General features: G+C 38.6%; 1 protein-coding gene across 4 annotated transcripts; it reads right to left on the reverse strand.

The window, feature by feature from the left end:
- Positions 1-2146: 2146 nt before the first annotated feature.
- Positions 2147-26120, reverse strand: LOC145981209 (uncharacterized). 4 transcript variants are annotated; one of them, XR_014440936.1, is made up of 4 exons: positions 25466-26120; positions 16285-16691; positions 9880-11363; positions 2147-4088 (listed from the first exon to the last, which is right to left on the reverse strand). XR_014440936.1 is itself a non-coding variant. In XM_083114340.1 (3 exons), exons 1-3 carry the CDS (start codon positions 26009-26011, stop codon positions 9998-10000), a joined length of 2319 nt encoding a protein of 772 aa, XP_082970466.1. In that variant the 5' UTR covers positions 26012-26120; the 3' UTR covers positions 9842-9997. The 4 variants fall into 4 exon arrangements, 3 of the variants coding, with proteins under 3 accessions (XP_082970466.1, XP_082970467.1, XP_082970468.1); XM_083114340.1 differs by lacking the exon at positions 2147-4088 and having other exon boundaries at positions 9842-11363; XM_083114341.1 differs by lacking the exon at positions 2147-4088 and having other exon boundaries at positions 9843-11363; positions 25922-26120.
- Positions 26121-26613: the final 493 nt, after the last annotated feature.

Here is a 26613-nt window from a genome sequence, read left to right on the forward strand (position 1 = left end):
AGCTACTGTCTGCGTAGCTTCCAGTATGTATTACCCTGAGTAACTTTAGAACTAGAGATGTCTGACCTCAGTTCAAGCAGCAGCTTGTGTCCTTTTCAAATGAATGGGTGTATGAGGAAAACTTGTGAAATTGTCACATTGTCGCATTCATCATATGTCACCTGGAGAACATGCCCATATACAGGGTTATTCAAAAGTTATTCTAAAGTTTACAAACTTACAATAGAGGTTACAGATGTTCAATATGGCCACCGCCTGCTGCTCGGCAAACATCTAAGTGGTAGCCAAACTTATCCCACACGCGAAGAAGCATCTCTTGTGTAACTGAGTTCACTGCAGCTGTGATACGGTTCTTCAGTTCGCCCAGTTTGTGGTAGAGGTGGTACGTACACGGCTTGTTTGACATACGCCCACAGGAAAAAGTCACATGGTGTGAGATCAGGAGATCTCAGGGGGCCACGACAGAAGAGCCAGGTCTTAATTTCCTATGCGACCTATCCATTGGTGAGGAAGGGCTTCATTCAGAAATCCTCGAACAGCACGGTGCCAATGGGGCGGAGCCCCATCTTGTTGAAAAATGAAGTTTTGGGAATCTTCATTCAGTTGAGGAGCAAGCCAGTGTTCCAACATGTCGAGATACGAAATCCCACTTACAGTGCTCTCCGCCCAAAAAAAATGGTCCGTAAATATTTCTGTGCGATAAGGCACAAAACACATTTACCTTTGGTGAGTCTCTCTCATGTGGCAGTGTAGCACGGGGATTTTCCAGACCCCATATACAAACATTGTGCCTGTTCACTCTACCGCTAAGGTGAAATGTCGCTTCGTCACTGAACACTACGCGTGGGAGAAATGTGTCATCCTCCATTTTGTCTAGCATGTTCTCACAAAATTCAATACGCTTTTGTTTGTCACTCTCGAGAAGCACCTGTACAAGTTGTAAGCTGTATGGTTTGTACAGTAAAAGGCATCTCAAAACTCGCCATACAGTTGCTTGAGGTATTCCAAGTTCTCTGCTAAATGCATTAGTTGACTTTCTGCGCACAAAACTGCCTTCACTCGTCTCACATCCTCCTCTGACACACGCGGTCGGCCCGTGCTTTTTCCTTTGCAGGGACATCCAGTTTGCTGAAATTGGTTAAACCAACGGTATATGCTCCTCCTAATTGGTGGTTCTATGCCGAATCGAAGACTGAATGCTCGCTGCACTGCTGTTGCCGACTCAGTTTTGCCGAACTCAAGAACGCAGAAAACCTTGTGCTGCATGGTGGCCATCTTACTTGGAACTGAACTGAAGGGTCCTTGGTGGCACGAGCATGTGCACTCCAGTGGTTGGTTACGTAACTGAACTCTAGCGGTAGTATTCGAAACTTTAGACCTTCCCCTCTCTCTTGTATGTATATTATTCATATTCAATGTATATTCAAGGAAATATACATGAATGAAAGTGTATCCATCATTTGAATAACCCTGTATCTTAATTAGTATGATAGTGCAGGGCTTTCCAATAACATGCATGTTGTGTCAAAACAGGAAACTCAAAATGCAGGCTGCCAACATGCATTGAGACATGTGGATCACACATGGTAGCATGTGATAACCCACAACTGTTTAGTGATTGCTGCAATGCTAAACAAGCATTAGTAACAACGGGGGAACCTTTGAATTTTGTAGATTGCCCTTCAGTTTGGTCATCTCCTGTTGCATTGGAAAGATGCAACGATAGTCAGTCTTCACTTGAATGGAAGTTTGTGTGTGGTTCTCAACAATACAGTTTTTCGTCAAGATTAACCTCAACATAAGGAGAGATTAGAGAAAACATTTCTTACTCTACGGAAAGCAAAGCCTAGAAAATGTCTTATCAGATAACACTGTACAACAAATTTGAGGTCATGTTCTGTCCTTTAGTTGAAAACAGGTGATTTTGACTAAATTGGAGGTGCTGAATCGATATGTAAAATCCGTTTTCTCCTAACACGTACCATTTTTATTGTACAGTCACATGACATTTTGTTACACAGACATTAGACAGGTAAATCAACTTATACAAACAAAAGACTAAGAAAATTTCTACGAAAATGTCCTTTGGTTGAAAACAAGTGAGTTTAAATAAGTTAAAGGTACTAAATCGATATGTGAAGTCAGCTTTCTCGTAACACGTACCATTTTTATTGTACAGTCACATGACATTTTGTTACACAGACATTATACAGGTAAATCAACGTATACAAACAAAAGACTAAATAAATATCTACGAAAATGTCCTTTGGTTGAAAACATGCGAGTTTAAATAAGTTAAAGGTACTAAATCGATAAGTGAAGTCAGTTTTCTCCCAAGACATACCATTTGTATTGTACAGCCACATGACATTTTGTTGCACAGACATTAGACAGGCATTTTACGTATACAAACCAAAGACAGTACAAACTTCTACGGAAATGATAATTGTGATCTTCTTGTCTTTTATCTATCTGAAGGAGTCTCTCTGATGATAGACCAGCAATATTCAGCAAGCATACTGCTGTTCCATCGTCCACTGAACCGCTTTTCAAACGTTGCAATGTCTTGGTGGAACCGTTCCCCATCTTCATCACTAACAGCCCCTAAATTTTGTGGAAAGAAGTCAAAATGAGAATCCAAAAAATGTGATTTCAGGGACATGTGGCATCCCATGATTTGGAAGCAGTGCACCTAGTTTGATGTGTAATGGGGGAAGAAAAACATCTTTAGGGTTCACGAGTTGTTGATGTGATACGTTCTTGATTCCTGGTACATATTCCTGTCGTGGTGGCCATATTTTCCGCTTGTAATGGTTAACTCGGTCCCGGCTGTCCCATTCACACAGAAAGCAACAAAATTTGGTATACCCTTGTTGCATGCCAGTAAGAATTCCAATTACTTTCAGTTCTCCACAGATGCGCCCCTTGAATGTATTATATTCAATGTACTGCGATAAGTCACGCATTACCTCATATGTTTCCTTTTTGTGAACAATATACGCCACTGGCACTAATGGATAAGCATTACAAATATGGAGCAATACTGCCTTCAGACTTATCTTACACGAATCAATGAACAATCGCCATTCTGCTGGATTGTGTTCATGACCCAACTCCTGAAATAAAGCATTAATATTGTTACAAAACGCAATTCCTCCAGTCTCCGAAAAGCAAGATGAAAAGTTACTCTGTCGCGTTCGGAACGTGCTGATTTTGACATTTTTATCCAATAGATTCCATTCTTGAAGTCGAGAGCCCAAGATTTCTGCTTTTGTTTTCGATAGATTTAAGTCCCGTACCAGATCGTTTAACTCTTGTGTGATGAGATGTGGTGTACTTGAGAGGGTTGGTGGCGCGAAGTCGACGTCCTCGTTGCCTGAACTTCCTTCTTCAATTGATGTATCAAATGTACAATTTTCGGGAGCTTTCGGCACAGGTAGTTAGCTCTTCACTATGAGCCACTGGTCGTCTTGCTGATTCCAAATTAGGATATCGGATGTTATGTTGTGATTTTGAAGAGAAGACCATTACATCTGTCAAACAAAAGTAACAGTCACTTACGTGGTTACGTGGGCTCTCTTCAAACCATTGGTACGGCAAATTTTAGCCCACTTCGCTTTCCTTGCATCCAGTTTCGCAAGTTCCTGGAACAAGAATTGCAGCAGATATGTGGTGCCCATCGCTTATCTTGATCGCCTACTCGGAATCCAAAATACAGTTCATATGCTTTTTTGACAACAGGGGTAAGGCTACTTCTTTGACTATTCAACGTCAGTTCACCACATATATAACAAAATGAATTATGGTTATTCTTACACTGACGGGACATTATGATCCACTGAACGAAGCCTCCTTTTCGTACACACCTCACTAACAGAAACCCGCCAGAAACGTTAAAACTTTACACAAACACCTGCAATTGCAAAGCACAACCTTCACGTTGGATAGGACAAAACAAATGGCAGCCCTTGTTCGTCAGTGGTGCCAGCACTGTTATTGTTATGTAACACATTTATCACTAGAGGATCCAGCAAAACGTTTCTTTATGTAACAATGCGAACTGATAGCGATATCATTTTTATGAAGCGCTGAAAAAAAACCAGTTCAAAACAGTTAAAGGAATTTATAATTCTTTAAACGTAATTAATACACATAATGTATAAAGATGGCGTTTTTCAAAAAACTGTACGTGATACGAAGAAATTAATTGCAGATTCGTGTTTGCATGCAAAAATACATTAGAAAAACATATTTTTAAGCAAAGGACAAATTTCGTGTTGTACAGTGTAAGCAGAAGCCACAATGAAAAACAAAAAAAAGGTAAAATTTGTTGCACAGCATAATCAGACATAATCGTTGTTAAGTTTGATTAGGAGTTCATTATTCCTACATCTCCTGCTCCAAGGGTATACAATTGATTGATTGAATTGAAAATTGTGGGTGCTTGATTGATTGCATTGAAAATTGTGGGTGCTTGATTGATTGCATTGAAAATTGTGGGTGCTTGATTGAATTGAAAATTGTAGGTGCCTGATTGATTGCATTGAAAATTGATTGATTGAATTGAAAATTGTGTTTGATTGAATTGAAAATCGTGGGTGATTGATTGATTGCTTTGAAAATTGTGGGTGCTTGATTGATTGCATTGAAAATTGTGGGTGCTTGATTGATTGAATATTGTTTGATTGATTGATTCAATTGAAAATTGTTTGATTAAATTGAAAATTGTGGGTGCTTGATTGATAGAATTGGAAATTGTGGGTGCTTGATTGATTGAATTGAAAATTGTGGGTGCTTGATTTATTGAATTGGAAATTTTGGGTGCTTGATTGATTGAACTGAAAATTGTGAGTGCTTGATTGATTCAATTGAAAATTGTTTGATTGATTGAATTGAAAATTGTTTGATTGATTGAATTGAAAATTGTGGGTGCTTGATTGAATTGGAAATTTTGGGTGCTTGATTGATTGAATTGAAAATTGTGGGTGCTTGATAGATTGAATTGGAAATTGTGTGCTTGATTGATTGAATTGGAAATTTTGGGTGCTTGATTGATTGAAAATTGTGAGTGCTTGATTGATTGAAAACTGGGTGCTTGATTGATTGAATTGAAAATTGTTTGATTGATTGAATTGAAAATTGTGGGTGCTTAATTGATAGAATTGGAAATTGTGGGTGCTTGATTGATTGAATTGGAAATTTTGGGTGCTTGCTTGATTGAATTGGAAATTTTGGGTGCTTGCTTGCTTGATTGAATTGAAAACTGTGGGTGCTTGATTTATTGAATTGAAAATTGTGGGTGCTTGATTGATTGAATTGAAAACTGTGGATGCTTGTTTGATTGGATTGAAAATTGTGGGTGCTTGATTGATTGGATTGAAAATTGTGGGTGCTTGATTGATTGGATTGAAAATTGTGGGTGCATCAGCACTTAGGCTATTTTGCACCTGTCACACTGTAAGGGGCCTAGCTCCTTATCATAACTAAAATAAACATATCTGATGACTAAAATATCCTCACCAGAGTTAAAAGCTGAGGCTGTAGGGGCACTCAGCACGTGTAAAGACAAAACCTAGGACAATACACAGCCCTATAATACTGGCCGTTGGTCCAGATGCCAGAGACTCATTGACCTGCAATAAGTAGTTCCTGGGGTGTACTATGTGGAAGTGAGGTTGACATGTGGGTGCTTTACCAGAAGGTCACCACTTACACGTCCAAGGATATCCAATTCTCAAGAAGAATAGGTGGTTTCCGCTAGATGGTGGATGTCCTCCAAAACTTGTTGAAAGACCTTCTACATTTTGGAAATTGGTATCTACATTCTGGAGGTATAAATGAGGATAAAGAACAGACAGCCCAAGAACTTGAGGTCTATGTTTAAAGTGGCATAGTGACTGTTCCGGAGTAGCCAAGCAAAACCCATTAGGTGAAAGGACCTACAGATTGTGACAAAATGTCCTTTAAGATATGCGAACTCTCTAAATGACCTGCAGCATATTGAACACACATATGGTTTCTCTCTACTAAAAGTTCTTGAATGTCTTCTAAGATTTTGTACACATACTCTACTAGAAAATTGTGATTTTTAAAAAATTTCTCATTTTTGAAATTATTTATTGCATATTAAACAAATAAAAATATATAAAGAAGTTAGATGAGTGAGTAGGAATGTTTCAGAACGACATTTTGATTTTTTGGATTTAAGCATTACCAAAACTGAAGAAGGGCTTACAACCGGTGTTTTTCATAAACTACTGGCAGGCGAACTGTACCTCAACAAAAAATCGGAACACCCAAATGGGGTAAAACTAAACATTTTCCTTAATTTCTTTATCCGAGCCGAAAGACTGTGTAATAATGGCAATGAAAAAGATAAATAAATCGCCTGGATTAAAAGGGTAGGTCAGAAGAATGGATATAATACTCGAGAATTATATAGGATGGCTAGAAAAGCGAGAAAGATTATCGTGAATGAAAGTAATAATCAAAAAGAAAAAGATGATAATGAAAAATGTAATTTATTTATATATTTATTTAACCTTTTGTGTCCCAAGCGTCTCGATCGAGATACCCAAATGTAACCCTCACAGTCCCAAGCATCTCGATTGAGACGCTGTGTCAAGGTCGTAACTTTTCTATTTTTGGCTAGAATTTCGATTTTTTTTATATATTGTTCCTAACACATGTATTTAACAGAAATATTTTTTTGCATTTTTTTTTGTCTTCATGAAAATGGAGGGGAAAGGGTGGGAAAAGGGACTTCTCTTTTGCATCTCTTTTCAAGGTCAAATTTTTGCCTACAAAGACCAGCTTTGTTGTTCTAAAGCAATGCTTTTCACTCCCTCCTGTTAACTGCATTCGAAGGAAGCTTGTTTATCAGTATCCGATGTCAAAATGAAAGTTTTCCGTGAGGGTGCAAGAAGTGGGTGGGGAAGGGGGAAGACTGGTTGTTGAATCTGCATTGTGAGAATGGAATTTCGAAGCGTGCTGAAGGAATCCTTTGTTTTTTTAGCACAAGTTGCAACAGGGGTTACCCTGCATTGTCTAAAAATAGAATTTCAAGCAGCTGCAAGAATCGGCGCTCATTTTTCACTGCATTCTAGCTTTTCGTCCGTGGATGATGTGCGTAGATGTCGTTTTGTGCCCATGTGCGAGGACATTTTTTGGGTGAAGTGACAATTTTTTAAAATAATTTTTGGGGGTTTTCTCCCTTCCCCCTCCATATATACGCAAAATTTGCATAAATTTTGCATTTTGTGCATTTTGACATTTTTTTCGGGGGGCGGGGGGGAAACACCATTTTTTTAAGAAAAGTATTTTTGAGGGGATTTCCCCCCTTTTCCCCTCCATATGTACGCCGAATGTGCATAAATTATATATCGTCTGAATCTGTGATTCATTCTGCGTACAACAGTATATCTTTCATATCTCTCATATCTACATGTGAAAATGGCCTTGGGACTAAAAAGGTTAAAGACATGACACTACAGGCAAATGCCCATTTACAGTGTCTTGTATTATAACACTGTTTGGTACACAAAATATGCAATCAGAAGAATTCAAAAAGTACAATAATATGATATGTATTACAGTAATATAAAAATTAATATAAGATTAGATATGTAATGAAGGACATTTCGTCGGAATCCCCTATTATAAGGGGGTTTCCGAAAAGATCGCAAAAACCGTGAGAAAATACGGCATAAAATGCGAGATGAAGGCCCCTAGAAATATTGAAAAGAATATTAACGGGTACAAGAAAGGGGAGCAACAAGGATAACCCGGAAGAACAAAAAGGGGCATATCGGATCGAATGTGAATGCGGGAATGAAGATGTTGGGCAGATGGGAAGAAACATGCGCACTAGATGGGACGAACATGATAAAGATATTAAGGAAGGGGTACCCAAAACAGGCCTATCCAAACATACCAGGTGTATAAGCTTAAATCTGCTGTTTTGTAGTCAGAACACATGGTTTGTTCATAGAAAGCCCTCGCGAGCTACACATTTTGCCCACCTCTCGGGCAATTTGTGGATACAACGCCAAAAAAAGTCCCTCTCTTTCGAGGCAAACCAGTCATCAAGCCATTTTCGGACGTCTGCATACGAATCGAAGTGCTGCTCAGCGAAGGCGTGGCCCATCGACGAAAACAGATGGTAGTCAGAAGGGGCCAGGTCTGGTGAATAAGCGGGATGGGGTAGCACCTCCCAGTTGCGTCTCTCCAAGTAGTTTTGGACCAGTCTTAACGTGTGCGATGGGGCATTGTCATGGAGGAAAATCAGCTTGTCATGTCTTTGTTGATAATCCACCCTTTTGTCACACAGAGCACGGTGCAATTTGATCAGTTGTTGGTGGTAGTGGTGGGCAGTGACAGTTCCACCAGGTTTCAACAGCTCAAAGTAGACGATTCCCTGTTGATCCCACCAAACACACAGCATCTTCTTCCTGCCGAAGCGATTTGGTCTCGAGGAAGATGTTGATGGTTGGCCGGGATCAACCCACGATTTCTTGCGTTTAGGATTCTCGAAATATAACCACTTTTCATCGCCAGTCACAATCCGATGGAGGAAAGACTTTCTTTTTTGTCTGGTAAGCAAGATTTCGCATATGTTTTGGCGTCTCTCCAGCTGCCAATCGGTCAATTCATGCGGCACCCATTTTCCGATCTTTTGAACCTTTCCCATGGCACGTAGACGCATGGAAATGGCTGCTTGAGTAACACCCAATTGCTCGGCAAGCATCTTTTGCGTTTGGGTACTGTCCTCGTCCAAAAGAGCCTGCAATTGATGGTCCTCAAGCTTCCTGGGCCGGTTTTCACGCTTCCTGTCGCTCAGGTCAAAATTGACGTCTTTGAACCGACGAAACCAATCCCTGCACGTTGTTTCCGATACAGCATTGTCACCATAGGCCTCCAAAAGCATTCGATGCGATTCGGCAGCAGATTTCTTCAAATGGAAGCAGAAAAGCAGAGCTTCCCACATATGCTCTTTTTCTGGCACAAAACTAGACATGCTTACCACAGGAACACTGTCTGTTGTTGTCTGCACGTGCTGACGATGTGCACTGATTCATGTTGGCAGATGTACAACTCATACAAACACCAGGTATGGCGTGCCCATGGTAGCTTCATACGCTCACTAACGCCATCTATGAACAAACAGCAGATTTAAGCTTATACACCTGGTATCATAATGAGCGGATACAGGATTATAAAAAGGGAAGTAATTAGGAAAGAGGAGAATAAATTAAACAGGAACGTTTATGAAGCTGCATTTATATGCACAGGAAAAAGGAAGAAGCTTAACAGAGATGATGGTAATCTGGAGGAAGGGTGGATCGCTTTTCTTAAAAAGTGGGATAAAGCGGTAAATACCAACACTAAAATGGGTTTTCATGTCACTCCCGAGGTTGTGAAGGCCGTTGAAGAAGAGAGGGAGTTCACCTTGGAATGGTGAGGTATACAATCTTAGAGGGGAATGCCGTAGGGGAAATTTCACCTTCAACGCAGGATAGAAGCGCTCACTGTCCATGTGTTCTACTCAACACTGGCGGAAGTCACTAGGGGACTGTAATAGTTCTTCGATTTTTATTTGTTTTAGTTGTTGTTTTTCACATAGGGAATTTTTAAGCAGCGAAGATTTCCATCGGAGTTTTTATGCCGTCACCGTAAGTTTTTTACCTTTTTTATCCTCAACCTGAATCCTCAACTTACGATTTGACAATGCGGTACCATGTTTGGCACCTAAAGTTTTTTTATTCTATTACCTAATGAAGGAAGTAGTACAGACTTCCGAACGTCATTCTGAAATATTCCTACTCACTCACGTAAGTTATTTATATATTTTTATTTGAATTGATAGTGAGTAAAACGCACCATTGTAATATGTTTGCATATTAAACACATGCCAGAACACAAAAGGCCAGAATGAATCCTTGAATATCTTGTAAGATCTGTTGAAATAATTTATTAAATGCTGAATAGAATAGGGCTTCTATCTTGTATGAATTCCTGAATGTCGTCTAAGTTCTCCCTTCTTTGAAAATGATTTGTTACACGTTGAACACACATAGGGCTTGTCTCCAGTATGAATTTTTAAGTGTTTTCTAAGGTCTGACTTCCATGAATATGATTTGTTACACGTTGAACACAGAAACGGCTTTTTCACACTATGGATTCTTGAATGTTCTTTTAGATATGCTAACTCTGTAAATGACTTGCCACATGTAGAGCAAAGAAAGGGTTTCTCTCCACTATGAGTTCTTGAATGTCTCCTAAGAGCATGCATCTGCGCAAATGCTTTGTTACAAGCTGAACACACATAGGGCTTCTCTCCTGTATGAATTCTTGAATGTACTCTAAGAACTTCCTTGCGTGCAAATGACTTGTTACACGTTGAACACACAAACGGCTTCTCAACACTGTGAGTTTTCGAATGTTTTTTAAGATATTCCAATGCTCCAAATGACCTGTTGCATGTTGGGCACAGAAAGGATTTCTTTTCACTATGAATTCTTGAATGTCTCGTCAGAACTGCCTTGCGTGTAAATGATTTGTTACACGTTGAGCACGCATAGGGCCTGTCTCCCGTATGGATTCTTAAATGTTTTCTAAGTTCTTCTTTGTGTGCAAACGATTTGTTACATGTTGAACACACATGGGGCTTCTCTCCAGAATGAATTAATAAATGAGTTCTAAGATTATCCTTCTGTGTAAATGCTTTGTTACACGTTGGACATACAAACGGCTTCTCTCCAGTATGAATTCTTGTGTGTCTTTTAATAAGTTCCCTGTGTGCAAATGATTTGTTACACGTTGCACACACATAGGGTTTCTCTCCAGTATGAATTCTTGTATGTTTCGTTAAACTTTCTTTCTTTTCATACGATTTGTTACACGTGGAACAGACAAAAGGCTTTTCAACACTATGAATTTTCCAAAGTTTTCTAAGATTTTGCTTTAAAGATTTGATGCAGATTGAACAAACAAAAGGCTTTTCACTACTGTGTCCTGATGTATGTTCCGTTGCATTTTGCATCTGCTTAAATGATTTGTTGCACATTGAGCACACACGAACCACAAGTTCACATTTGGGATCAAACAAATTACTGCTATCATTCTTTGAAGAGTTTATATATTCTTTTTCCTTTGTAGATTCTAAATTAGTTCCACTATTCTTTGTCGCAGAACAGAATGATGTCGACAGTGTTGAGTTGCAGGAAAGGGATCCCATTGGAAGAGATTTGGATCTGAAGCTTCTGTTTGAAACAGAATAAGTCCCTCTAAGATATGAATGCATATCACCATCCATGTATTCTTGTTGACTGTCACTTGTAATCAATGTGTATTCCAATGATAGCCTGGAAGGAGATACATGTTATCAAAGACAAGTTACGACAGCATATTTAAAAAAAAGTACACTAATACAGTGCCATTATAGGGCCATGATAAAATTAGAGTATACCAGGTCTGACAATTAAGTTCATGAACTCGCCACCATTTAAAACTGAAGGCAGCACTATACGAGGGCTGCTGGAAAAATTTCTGCAATCATAATGAAAAAAGACATGTGAAATTCTGAGAATGGCTTTATTTTTTTCAAAGTATTCACCCTTAAGATCGATACACTTTTGCATATGCTCAAACCAATTTTGAAATCAATTTTTCCACTCTGAAGCTCATACCTCAGAAACCGCTGTTCGGAATGCCTCAACAGCTGTTTCAGGCGACACAAATTGCTCACCACGCATCTTATTTTTCATGTGTGAGAACAAAAAGAAGTCATTAGGTGATAAATCAGGTGAGTACGGACAATGAGTCATTAATTCGACATTTTTACTGGACAAAAAGTCAATAGTTTGGTGTGCTGAGTGGGAACTGGCGTTGTCGTGGTGAAGAATAATGCGACGATTTGGGTTTGTTTTTTGCAATTCATTGAGACCTCTGGTAAACAAATTGTTGTAAACCACTCAGCATTTACAGTCCTTTGATCTTCTAAAGCTATTGTTGCCACATGTCCTGTATAACCGAATAAACAACCAATCATTTGCTTGGCAGGACTCCTCGAACGAACAACTTTTGTTGGTTTCGGCTCACTTGGAAACACCCAAATAGTGGATTGTTGTTTAGTTTCCGGTTCGTATGAACAGATCCAAGTTTCGTCGCCTGTAATGATGTAGTACACCATATTTGACTTGCCTCAGTTGAATTTTTTGAGCATTTCTTTACACCAATTTACACGAGCCTGTTTGTGAGCTTCGGTCAAGTTGTGTGGGATTTAACGGCTTGAAAGTTTCCGTATGTTCAGATGACCATGTAAAATCGAATGTATTGCTTTCATGTCAATGTTCAAAGATGCCTGAATCTCACAGTATGTCTCATGCTGATCTCTCTCAATCATTTCACGCACAGCATCAACATTACTGGCAACAACAGACGTGGATGGACGACCTTCACGAAATTTATCACTGAGAAATGTGCAAACATACTGGAATTCGGAAAACCAACTGTACACAGTCCTATTGGATGGTGCTTCATCCCCAAAAGCCAAATGAAGTCGCTCCATGCATTGTTTCAGTGTTAAACTACATTTGAAATCATAAAAAATCATTGCCCGAAAATGTTCACGAGAAATTTCCATTTCTTACACAAAACTACTTCTTCAAACTGTTGTGAAAAATAAACGAATAGGCTTAAACAAACAATCAAAGATAATTTAAACATAAAAAAGGTATATTCTTCCAAATTTTATAATAGCGGATCACTAGCGCCACTGTTGGTGGTAATTTGCAGAAACTTTTCCAGCAACCCTCATACAAGCAGTTCTGTAAGATTTTGTAACCTTGGTATTGCAGTGTCTCACAGCAGTGTTCATATTGACGAGTGGCGGATTTGTGCCGAGTGATGTGCATTGTTTTTTGTGCTTGTGTGTGTGTGTACAATGTCATGAAAATGGCAGAGCTGAAAATAGAGCAATGAACAAACATCAAATTTCTGGTGAAACTGGGCAAGAGTGGGAGTGATATACGGGAAATGTTAGTGCAGGCACATGGTGAGAATGCCATGAAGAAAACAGTGGTGTATAAATGGATTAAACTGTTTTCTGAGGGGAGGGGAAAAGTGACTGATGAAGAAAAGGTAGGGTGGCTAGTAACGAGTCGAACGGAAGAAAACATTGCCAAAACTAGTCAAATTGCCATAGCAGACCAAGTGAACACTGATAGGGAAACTGTGCAGAAAATTTTAACTGAAGGTTGCGTGAGAAAGTGAGATTCAAACGACAGGAAGTTTTTGCCAACAACTCATGGCTTGTGCACCACAACAATGCACCTGCGCATTTGGCACTGTCGTACGGGACTTTTTGACCACGAAACAAATAATTTTGGTAGACCACCCACCACACTCACCTGACCTTGCCCCCAATAACTTCTTTCTTTACCTGAAGATCAAAACAAGTTGATGGCATTGAGAACATTAAGACTAATACGACGGCAGCTCTGAAAGCCAAAGCAGAGTTCCAAAATTGCTTCGAAGGATGGAGTACGCACTGGCATCGGTGTATAGCTTCCCAAGGGGAGTACTTTGAAGGTGACCACAGCACTATTCAGCAATAAGGTATGTAGCATATTTTCTAGTCTGGCCGCAGTATTAACAGATGTGCAATCACAGTACAGAATGGATATTTTGACAAAACCCTGTTTCCCTACTGGCTGCTTTGGGAATGGGGAATCTTAACGTTGCCAGTTCTTGCAAAAGCAGTGGGCCTAACTGGCTGTTTAACCGTGAGTTTCTTTGCAGGTAGATGCGGCAACACAGGGTCACTGCCATAAAGGTGGTCTCCGTGCTGGTTTCTGACGCAGTTCATGAACTTAATTGTTAGACCTCGTAATTGTTGGTTTTTAAAACAAACTGTCCAAAAATTCAAGGGTACAAGCAGATGTTTTCTCAATTTCAACCTTACGTATTACTGCCTCAATATATTAACAATATAAAGGGGACTGTGTGATTCCAGTGTATCCAAAATTCCAATTCAATTCAATTAAACATTATATACATTTAAAATATTTCATTTAAGGTGCCAAGTTTACATTTGCCATTTCACATACTCAGATTTAAATACATCTACAAACACAAGTCACAAATATGAAGGGATATACTAATGTAGAAAAAAATGTTCATTGTATAAGCAGGGCTCGAAAAATCCCGGTCACCAGGGCGACTAAAAATTTCAGCCTGGCGACTGTGATCTTTTGCTGTAATATGTACGAAATTTTGATGATTCTAAGTTCAAATTGCAGTAGAGCGTAAGTTAGCAAATGTTTTTTTTTTCTTTTATCAACGTTGTGAATGTTACATAGAGTCAGTAACAATTTCTTACCCTTTGTCCCCCAACACCCCATTTCCTGCTTTCTCAAATAATTTAGCGATGTTTTGAATACCGTGATGCTCAGCATCATATACAGTGTCTTTCAAAAGTCGCACAACCCAAACTTTGGAAATGTATATCATGAAAACCGTAAGAGATATTTCCACCGTCGAGATATTTCTCAATGCTTAAAATTCAGTTCACTCCTTACAGAAAATTATATAAATTAATAACTGACGGAAAGCAGCATTCAAATTTTTCCAGAAATGAACTTCTCAGTAAGAAAAATATGTAAGAAATGATCGAAGGGTCATAATTAGACATTTGATGTCAGTCTGTCATTTGCGACAAATATTGGTCATGTGCAACATTTGATGAATTTTTGACTGGCGATTTTATGGGTTGAGTGAAAAGTGCCATTTTTGGGACATATCTCCGTATATGGCAAAACTAGCAGGTCGAAATTTTGTCAACAGTTGCATGCAACATATGTCTAAGTACTGGCTATACATTTAAATGAAAAATCGTAAATCAAGATTTTGTGCCAAAATAGGACTGTTGAGAGAATCCTAGACTGCCCCTGGTTACATTGAATTCTCTTCGCTCTTTCGCTTCTACTGTGCCTGTTTTTTTATTAATTGATTCAGCATGGCGTATTCATTAGAGCAGTGCGTGTGCATTGCTGAAGAGTATTTTACTACTCATTCTTACACTCATGTGCAAGAGGTTTTCTAATAAAAATGCCCTGCTTCTGCTGTACCTCACAAAACAACTGTTTTACAAACACCAACAAATGCTCCCACAAATTGTTTAAGAGCTTGTATTTATTGTTGAAAATTAGTTCTCAGATGTTTTCAGCAAATTAACAATGGTTTTTTTAAAAAATAATGTAATTGCATTTATTTAGATAAATGCTAACATAAATTTATGAACCCAGTGATAGCCTACAGGATTACTTTAGTACAGAAAACCCGGTTGTAAATATCTATTACGATTTTCATGATATACATTTTCAAAGTTTGGATTGCGCGACTTTTGAAACATACTGCAGTATGCACAATTGCTACCTGGCGCCTGATTTTCAGAGCTGGCACTTAGCTTTGAAGAAAATTTTTTGAGCACTGTGTATAAGAATTTCAAACTCAAATTTACCTAATCAACTTCAAGATATTTTGCAATAATCTTCTGTCAGATTGTTGTGCAAAGGTCACTAACATAGTACACGGATTGTGAGAATTCTGATTTATTTTCCACGCAGCTTCTTTTTCTTTCTTGATAAAAAGTAAAAGATAAACTGCGAAAAATTTGCCTCAGGGCATTTATAACTATGTAAATATTCAATGGAATTTGGATTGCGCTTGCGAGGAAAAATTCATGCAGTTTCTGGCGAGTATTCTCCCTGTACAAAAAATTATGAAACAAAGATAAAATTGTGGAGGAAATGTTAGAAAACTTTAAAAACATAGGGTTCCAATTCGAGTGTAAAGTGTATTTTCTGAAGTCGTACTGATTATTTCCCTGCAAACCTTGGTACAATGTGAAAAGAACACGGCAATTGAATCCATCATTACAGGGTGTATCAGAAGTCCCTTACCACCCCTTGTAAAATCCGCAGTGATGTATTTTCATGGAATTTGATATGGGCGATACAAAATAGACCTAGGGGGACACCTTTTGGAGTATGTCACGAGGACTGCCACCATCTTGAATTAAACTTTTTTATATAAAATGATAGGTGGATCATGTGATACATGACTATTACATACTACATACTATTTTCAATAAGCAGATTGAGTTTTGTATGAATTTTTGGGTCATTTTACAGGATTTTTGTTGTCATTTTAAAGGTAATTTTTCAAAGAATTTTAGGTTATCAAAATCCAGCCCTGGTGATGAGAAAATACTTCTGCACTCACCTATCTGCCTCTGCAGCTGATCCTTCATCTTCAATTGCAAGTTCACTACTTTCCAAATCTTCAGGCTCTACTTTAGCACTGTTGATCTTATTACCTTTGCACTGTGCAATGTCATCACTTCTATCCAAATATTCACTATCCTCCTGCAAAAATACACCCACCCCAGCACCAGAGTGCATATATACATGGAAAAAGTTACCACGATCATCTCCTGGCTCTTCGACTTTAATTTCTTCCTCCCTTGGTTCAGATTTAATAATGGATGATGACGCTAGCTGCCAAGTGTTTTCAATTGATTCTTCATCTTGGGGTTCATTCTTGATGAGGTCAGGCTCTACCTTCAGTAGTAGAGGCGAAGAGTGATCATGAAACTCCATCTGTGTTGATGAGGGTGAATTGCTTGAAATCTGAAAATACATTTTACATACAAACATCAGATTGTGCTCAAATTGAAGATAAAATACAATATACATATACAGTAAGGACACTACTTGTTTTTGGAAAAACAAGCAAAGGATTTTAAGTAAGGTACATGTTTCCATAGTGTCTCTCATACATGCTACTTCCCAATTGCGTTGTTGCCTTGTAATCAAGGGGTCCCGGGTTTGATACCCAGTGGGGGCACATAGTGGTTCAGATCCCACTTTAAACTGTAGGTCCAGTCCCGATTAACCTTTCTGTGCATAAAGTGAGACTTAAAACACCAAATCAACCACCCAACATCAAAATAGGAATTGTAGCTTTCCTGGCAATGTGATTCAAACTCGAACTTAACCTGGCTGGTAACCCGAGAACACCTGTTCAAACCAACATCTACTTCAATGTTATTTCAGCTTCGGATTTCACAGCAGAATTGAAAATAAAACCCTGTGAAATCAAACTGTAATGTGACATCATTCTTATCCTTCAAATAAAAATTTCAAGAATATAAAATTTACTAGGATTCCTATCTGCTAGATTTGGGTTTGAATTCAGTAGTGTCTGATCTGATCTGAAAATAGCTATTCCAACAATTACACATCAATTTGGGTATGTACGACGAGGTACCCAAAAAAAACCGGAATTTTGTCACCTTGTTTTATTTTGACCGTACATGTACATGTTGTAGATACATTCAGGTAAGCATCTCTACTCTAGTCACCTTCAAAGTATTGCCCATGTGCCTTAATGCAATTGTCCCAATGTTTTTCCCACTGTTGAATACAGTTTCGAAACTCCTCTGGCGCAATACTCTTCAAGGTTTTGTCCGTATTGTCTTTGACCTCATTGACGTCATGGAATCGCTTCCCTTTCACATTCCTCTTCATCCACGGGAACAAAAAAAAAAGTCACAGGGCACTAAATCGGGTGAGTACAGGGGATGGGGCACAAGCACCATGTTGTTGACATGTCGCCATCATTGAACTGGGAAAACCAATCATAGACTTGTCTTTCCCAAAGCAGCTTCATTAAAAGTTTGGTGAAGCATAACAACGGTCTCAGCAGCCGTTTTTCCTAACAAGACACAAAATTTAACACAGGTCCTTTGCTCCTTGTGGTCCGCCATCTCAACCACTCAAAAATCGCCACCAGACTCTTGCCGCAACACCACGAACGAACTGCTCAGCACAGAATAATGCCAACTTGCAGATTGATGCAAGACATCCCATACTAATGACACCTAGCGGCACAAGCCGTAACTACATCGGTAATTCGCGCAACATTATGATTCCGGTTTTTTTTTGGGCACCTCCTCGTATGTGGGTGGTTTAATAAAGATCAGCCTTGACCATATTTCAGAGACATGGTTTTTTTGTGAAGTGTGATACATATCTGTGCACTATACAGCCCTGTTTCTCACCTATTTTTCCTGTTACAAAACTGAGTGCATATGGGAGCAACATCACGGAGAAAGATAAAGATTCAATACTTTAGCTGCTCTTGAGGGGAACTCACAAGGAGATGTTTCTTATATGAAAAGGTAAATCCCTATCTCATGGCATTGTAAAGCACTGGCATAATATATTCTAGATGTGATTGAATTTGAGCACATTTATGGCACACAAATAGTGTCTTTATCATGGAAGATCACAGAATACCTGTGCATCAATTGCCCCTAGGAGGTGAAAATTAATGTGGGCTCAGTGGAATTAATCATTTATGACTATTTCCATTTCCAGAAGTTGAGTTCCAGATGTAGTCCCAGATTAGTGACAGTTCCCCAGAAAGCTGTTGAACAAATATCAACATTTGATAGTCCTGTATCAAGAGTTTTGGGTTGATGAATGGTGGTTATTGATTCAGAAGTTCGGGGGTGGGGGGGGGGGGTAGAGGTTTCGCCAAGGTAGAAGTCACAACAGATTTGGCAGATGAGGATGTCTATAAGGTTGGAAGAGATGCAGATGCCCTATCAGTAGTGGGGTCTGGAGGGTGGAGGAGGTGATGAATATGGGGCAGATCTTGCATCTGGGTTTATTGCACTTAGGGGGGGGGGGGAGTGGAAGATGACTTTGGGCTTTTCCTGAAATATATTATCCATGTCGGGATCACTGTGAAGGATAGGAAGGAGGGAGTGAAGGCTGTGCTTGGACTTCATGTGAGGTGGTATTGGGTGATTGCACGAGGGTTGGTGTTGGGTTGTTTGGTCCTGGTGGGGGAAGAGGTTCTGGAGAATTGTTTCTTGATGAGGGTTGAAGGGTAGCCACAGATGATTAGGGCTTAGTACAGCCATAGATTGTAGTTTTGGTGGGATGATGGGGATGAATTGAGGCATTGGCCTCTGAGCGTTAGAGAATATGGGATGGCTGTTTGGGTGTGGCAGGGCTGAGAGCTGGAGTAGTGGAGACAATGGAGGCAGCTGGTGGGCTTGATGTGGATAGAGGTGTCCATCCTTGCACCTAGCGACTACCACCTCTTCCGCCATCTGAAGACCTTCCTGGGCAACAAGCATTTAGACACTGATGAAGAAGTGAAAACGACCGTGGGTAACTGGCTATCATCACAGGCAGCGGCGATCCATGAGGAGGGTATCCAAAAACTCGTAGCTCGTTACGATAAATGTTTAAAGCGGAAAGGAAATTATGTCGAAAAATAAAGAAGTGTATGTAAATTCAGAAAATAAATGTTTTTTTTTAAAAAAAATGTACTTGCTTCGTTTCTATTGCAAAACGGACCTTTCTTAAAAAATAGCCCTCGTATTACACTTTTAAATTCTGTTTACAAAATATATACAAAGTTACTCTAGTTATGTGAGTGTGTATATTCTATGTAGAAACATTTAATAATCCTACTGAATATGAAGATGTACAAAATGTCAAAAGTTGTACTTTAAATTTAAATATTAATTTCTCTTGACACTAGAGAGACAAATAGAAGCTGACAAACAAGAAAAACAATCAAGTAATGCATTTTCATTGATTTCAAACACTTTAGGGAAAACAGCCAAGAAAAGCACAGCTAAGAAAGCTCCAGCAGAAAACTCCTTTTTTACCACCCAAAAAAGTTTCTTTTTTACCACTTCCAACTGTACTAACATGCAACAGAGTATTATATTACATACAAACGCACAAATTTATGTGTAACTAATCAGAATGATGAATAGTTTATATTGAAAGACCAGATAAAGGTATACCCTCTGCATTTCACAATTAAACATAACAATTTTTTTAAATCAGAACAAATACACAAAGTTTTGCTTGTATACCATTTTAAGTCCATTGAGACATTGGAGCCATTGACCCATTGTACCCTCTAAAGAATTACGTTCATTTTTTCTTAATCGGCAGCTTTCGATACATAAATATAAAACTGGTTCCAGCGTACGGAAAACACACACAACGATGAAATTTAATCTAAAAGTATTGCCCGCGTAAAGGCAGAATCACACTGAACTGGATTTCCAGCAGGAATGCCCTAGTTGGCGCTGGAAATCATGGCCACCGGGCTGGCTGCTTGACTGGTTTTGACGAATAGGCCATGTTCTAATTGCAACTGGCTATATTCTGTGGAACAGCCAATCAGAGCAAAAGTTTTGCCATATGAAAATAATCTCAGAGTTTGGCAAAGGAAAGTTTTTGTCTGTGGTTCCCGATTCACTGTTGTTTTTTTCGCTTCTCAATAAAAGGAAAAGGTAACCAAGATGATATGCATTCATTTTCAGTTACTTAATATTAATTTATGCAAATGTGTACGCGACAAATAAATGTTGAACAAAATATTTTTTTATGAGCTGCTGCGGTTACACGAGGGGGCATAAATGGAGGATTAATTGGCTTAATTGTAGTAATAATTAATTTTTAGTTGTTTATATTTTATTTGTGGAATGAATCGTGCAAATCTCAAGTATGAATATGCATACCCAAGTTTATTAAAATACTTGTTGAGTACACATTGATTAGCATTTTTTCATTTTCAAGCAAATAGCCCGGGGCCTCCTAAACAGCATAGTGGTAGCATCGTCACATTGTAATTAAAGGGTCTCTGGTTCAATACCCAGTGGGAACACATAGTGGTTCGGATCCCACTTTAAACTGTAGGACCAGTCCCAATTACCCTTACTGTGCATAAAGTGGACATCAAACACTAAACTAACAGTTGAGCCAGTTCCATACAACAATCCAATTCCAATTGGAAAATCCAGCAGGAGATTTAGCCTCATGTCATTCAGGCTTAATTAAAAGGCTGCTATCTTGGAGTACCTACTACCGCCACATTTTTTTAAAAATCTATTTGTATCCATACTATAATAATGAAAAAAAACAAGTCGGAAATTGCTACCAGCTCGAACCCTAACGACGCAAAATTATAGCCACTGTTATAGAATGTCATGGAGACATTCCGTGTCAGATCAATCACATTCTTGAACTCACCAGTTCTGATTTTGATGAAATTTGGTATGAAGGACACATATGACAAGGTAAGTAATTCTGCCAATTTTTCAGATTTTTATTTTAAAAATTGTCCAAGATACAGACATCATGAAAATCAAAATTTTCTTAAAAAGTTACAAACTCACATACTTACAAATGGCTGCAACTTTTACCCTAATTGTAGTAGAGTGAAAATTCAGACACCATGGAAAGCTAAGGAATAGAGCTTTCCATTGATGACCTACTTATGACAGATTACAGTTTCAAGGTCATTCACTGTGACTTTTGACCTTGAATATCTCAAAACATGCAATCTCAGAAAATTATGAAAAAAAAAAAAATATATATATATATTATTGCCACAACATTGTTCTACCCATGTACCAAATATTAGGCTGGCACTGCAATGGCAAGGCAGTGCAGCATTAACGGGAGTGTCATGCTGCATACTACTGCAGGTAAGGCACACAGACTAAGAAGAAGCCCTGCTATTGGCTCTAATAAGCAGCCTTGCCATTGGCTCTAATAAGAAGCCTTGTCATTGGCTCTAATAAGAAGCCTTGTCATTGGCTCTAATAAGAAGCCTTGCCATTGGCTAAGATGCAGCCCTGTGCCATTGGCTAAAATGGCTGAAGTTTCAATCTCTGATCTCCAAGATTTGTTGCTATTTACTGATGAAAATTGTGTGTATCAAATAAAGTTGCTGTCACATAGCAGCATATTTCTGATAAAACTGTTGATTAGAAAATATACACATTTCATCTTCTATATATACGAGGTGTGGCTAGAAAAAACCCGGACTGTTGCTACAAAATCTTTTATTGGTTATTTTGTACAATACGAACATTATCGTCTTCAAAGTACTCCCCTGAACTATCGATACACCGCTCCATACAAATCTTCCATTGCTGGAAGCAGTGCTGGAAATTATTTTCTGAAACAATCTTCATGACCTCAGTCGCTTTTGTTTTCACAGATTCTACAGTAGTAAATCTGGTTCCTTTCATTGCTGATTTGACCTTTGGGAATAAAAAAAAAAAGTCGCACGGAGTGATATCCAGCGAATAGGATGGATGTTCTAACACTGCGATGCCATGCTTGGCCAAAAAAGTCTTGACTGACAATGCCCTTTGGACAGGAGCATTGTCCTGATGAAGAATCCATGACTTGCTTTTCTACAAATCAGGTTGTCATCTTCTTAGTCGCTCACAAAGGGTCGTCAGCACCATAATGTAATAATGTTGGTTGTTTTGTAATAGCTCGAATACTCAAGCGACGATCTTTTCAAATCAATTCACTGACATTTGGAATGTTTGATTCCATTTTTGACGTGCCAGGCCGTGAGTCGTCCACAGTCAATTCTCGTCCCTCTTTAAACCTTTGAAACCACTCAAACACTTGTGTGACTGATAAAGACTCATCTCCGTATACTTCCTTCAACAAACCATATGTTTCTTTGGCGGATTTACCGAGTTTCATAAGAGACTTCAAATTGGTATGCTGTTCCACTTTCACACTTAACATCTTTCCGACTGAGCACAGATGTACGGTTCGGTGGAATCCATAGTTTTCGGGGCCGCTGAGATGGATAGTAACACTCCCAATGCCGTCCAATTTATTTATTCTTGCTCCTGGAGGTGAAACTAAAAATGTTGTTTATAATCAAGTTTTCAGTTAAATTAATATTATAGTGAATTTGTAAAAGATTTTACTTTATAATTTTTATACTGTACTTTTACTTTTAAATACCTGTAAATAAAATTTGTTACATTTTACACTATAGTTAGAATTCACTATATTCCTGTCTAATAGAAGATTGGGATAAATAAATAGCCAGTAAATGCCAGGCAATCAGCTAGTGTATACTAAACCTAAATGCACAAGGTATTAAAAATTTATTGCATGGTATGTCTCTGTGCCTTACCTGCAGTAGTATGAAACATGACACTCCTGTTATGCTGCACTGCCTTGCCATTGCAGTGCCAGCCTAATATTTGGTACATGGGTAGAACAATGTCATGGCAATAATATATATTTTTTTCCATAACTTTCTGAGATGACATCTTTTGAGATATTCAAGGTCAAAAGTCACAGTGAATGACCTTGAAACAGTAATCTGTCATAAGTAGGTCATCAATGGAAAGCTCTATTCCTTAGCTTTTCAACAGTGTTTGAATTCACTCTGCTACAATTAGGGTAAAAGTTGCAGCCATTTGTAAGAATGTGAGTTTGTAATTTTTTACGAAAATTTCGATTTTTATTATGTCTGTATCTTGGACAATTTTCAAAATAAAAATCTCAAATTTGGCAGGATTACTTATCTTGTCATGTGTGTCCTTCATACCAAATTTCATCAAAATCAGAACTGGTAAGGTCAAAAACTTATTTTTTTGATTGATCTGACATGGAATTAGTCCATGTTGGATGGTATATTCACTTGCACGTAGTATTCGGCCTGTTATGCTTCACGGTAAAGTAACACGCTATGGTAACAGATATACTTTACTTCACAATAACACATCTCCGCGAGGTAAAAACAACTGAAAACGTTCATAAACAACATAAATCTTCATAAACCATACAAAATATTTCACTTGCTCGAGGGGGTACAGAGGGTCAAGGGTACCGGGAACTTGTTTTACTGTGTTCTAACCATTTTAGTTTGGTATCAGTGAACACTTTACCCAAGATATTGGCAACTTTCTTGTAGTACAGTCGGTTAGATTATGCTCAAGATTTTGAACCTGTTTTGTTTTTTCAGTTACAGCAAGTTGGGTACTAGTTTCATAGATCGGACACACATTAAAATCGGATATTTTGTGTTTCGCATGGTTCGTACTTACCAATTGTGTATTGTGGAACATAGTTCAAGGTGCCATTATGCTTTTTACACGAAAACAAACACAATTTTTCACATAGAGAGTACTTTTTGTTATTCCTCTTTTTCCTTCCTTAACACACAATATGGCGGGCAAAACTTGACTACTGTAGTGGGTATGCAGTGTTTCCAACCTTCTTCACCGAAAAATACCTACTATTGCGTTCGTCACGTGTGCAAATTGTACATTATGCACGGGTAGATGACGGATAGCCCCAGGAACCATTTCGATAAGGTAAGGTTAGGTTTGGTTAGGCAAGGATAGTAAAAAAACGGGGGGTTGGAAACACTGACAGGGGGTTACGTCATCAAGCGTATGCAGCATCGGGTTCACGTAAGGAAAGCAATGGCGATTGTGTGTCGGTGAGATATTTCTCTTGAAAAATATATGATTTCCAGGTCAAATAGATTCCACGATGAAAGAAAATACGGTAAATATGCAATATCACCCGGACGGATTTCTTCAAATTTACAGGAGAAAGTACTTACTGAAATGAGTTTCTTTAGTATTCTGGACGTTCTTGGAGGTACTTTCTTCCACTGAAAGTAAAAACTTCGTAGTTTAATGCTGCCGAACAAGAATTAATCACTTTTTACGTAAGAAATTGGCATTGCCTGCCACATTATGCCGTTGTTTCCATTGTGTGCACGCAGATGGCGAGAGCATTGAAAGTCACGCGATCTCTGCAGTGTTTCCAAACGTGCCTACTTTTTACGAAAATTTCTATTTTTAACTATGTTCGCCGTGCTTTCTTTTTTCGATGAAATTAGGGGTGAAATGAGTGCTTATGGAACCTAACGTAACAGGCCTAACCTAACCTTGTGTGAATGGTTTGTGGGGCTATCCGTGGATAGTTTTGGGGGCTAACGTCAATGGTTTGAAGGGCTACCCATGGATGGATTTTGGGGCTAACGTCAATGGTTTGTGGGGCTACCCGTGGATGGTTTTTGGGGCTAATGTGCATGGTTTGTGGATGTAAACATGAAAAAAGAAATCGAAATAGTACGTAATTTTCCATCATGAAGGTTTGAAACACTGCTTGTGCACTGAAAATCGACAAAACACAAGCTGGCACGTCATGACGCGCAATGATCTATTACGAGTGCACGTCATATTGTCTATTACAGAAGCGGAACAAGTAAGACAAATAATCAATCGTAATATGAAAAGTTGACAGTATTTTATGGAAAAAGGCATAACTTCACCTTAAAGAATGTTCCGCAAGGCAAAATAGGTAAGTACCAGTGGTAAAATTAAGGAAATAAATGAGTGGAAGGTGTCCGAGCGTTATCGCATATTTACCGAAAATACCTCGACGAACGTTGGAAACCTTAAAGAAACTCATTTCTGTAAGTAGTTTCTTCTGTAAAAATGAAGAAATGTGTCTCCGATATATAAAACTGTCACCACAAGTTGCAAGAGCTTGTTTTTAATCTTTAATAAAAATATATTTACTTCATTATGCAGACATGTGTTGCTCTTCTGTAAACTATAGTTTCTGTTTTCCAACAATGGAACATTGCTTGCAGTGACTGCACCTGCGTCCATTTCTCTCTCTTTTGGCAAGATAGCCTTTAGTCTATTTAGGGAATGTTTCCTTATTTCACGTCTTTTGTAGCGTACATCTCTACCAATCTTATCAGCACATCCTACAAGTGAATCGCGTTGTGAAGATGAAGGTTTAGGATAATTCACTACACTTCCTCGATTATTTGGTACTAAAGTAACTGGGTGTAAATTTTGCGATGGCACTGCTGTTGGCTTTAGCACTTTCTTTGGTGGCAAACACATAAGTTCTGCTTTTAGATCTCGCTTATAATCTTCTTCACAAAAATGGGCACTGCACACTCTCGCATATTTTATATTAATTTTGTTTTCTCGTTTACAAGCATGAATCCACCGTTTACTTACACAATTATCGACTGGAAATTTATGATATTTTATACTTCCTTTAGTCTTCTGGTTATAGTTTTTACAGCTTGCTACAGCACAATTAGGCATTATTTCAGTTGACAAAAGGCAAAATCTTCTTTCAAAACAAACAATGCCATGAAAACAAAATCGAAAGTATTTATTACAACACACCGTTTCATCCGCAGGATGTCGAGCTTCTCCACGAAGACGTAATGCGGGTCTCCTTTATCGCACAACGTGATTCCAATCTTGCGTTCTGACGTCATCGCGGAATGCTTTTTATTATTAGGCTTAATGCATAAGTTGTTAGGTTAGTCTTGCCAGGTTTAGTTCTCTTAGCATAAATAATATAATTTGCAATGTATTGATGCTGAAGGAACTAAACCGAACAGACCCAAACTAAGAAAGTATAAATTTTATTCTGACGTCAAAACACGAAGTTGGGATCGTGTTGTGCGATAAGAAAGACTCGAAGTATGCATCCACAGACGACCGCGCACACGAATGGCGCATAGCACAAATGAGCACCCCCCCCCCCTGTCACCATATGTGGGTCTTACTTATCCACACTTATCACACAAGTCTCAAACAACTTCCCCTTGCTATCTTTGATTCCAAATCAAGAAATATAATTTTCCTTTCGCCGTGACACTGCAGTGTTAATATAATAACAACACAGCACACTCAGC

The sequence above is a fragment of the Lepisma saccharinum genome, chromosome 29 (genome assembly GCF_977018435.1).
Source record: "Lepisma saccharinum chromosome 29, izLepSacc3.1, whole genome shotgun sequence".
Taxonomy (NCBI): Eukaryota; Metazoa; Arthropoda; class Insecta; order Zygentoma; family Lepismatidae; genus Lepisma; species Lepisma saccharinum.

Excerpts from the sequence above, each read along its gene's own strand:
- LOC145981209 (XM_083114340.1), bottom strand. The coding sequence starts at position 26,011 with ATGCCTAATTGTGCTGTAGCAAGCTGTAAAAACTATAACCAGAAGACT. Across the intron at positions 16,692-25,465 it reads ACACATGTCTGCATAATGAA|ATTTCAAGCAATTCACCCTC; the intron begins GTAAATATATTT and ends ATGTATTTTCAG. Across the intron at positions 11,364-16,284 it reads TCAGCTGCAGAGGCAGATAG|GCTATCATTGGAATACACAT; the intron begins GTGAGTGCAGAA and ends ATCTCCTTCCAG.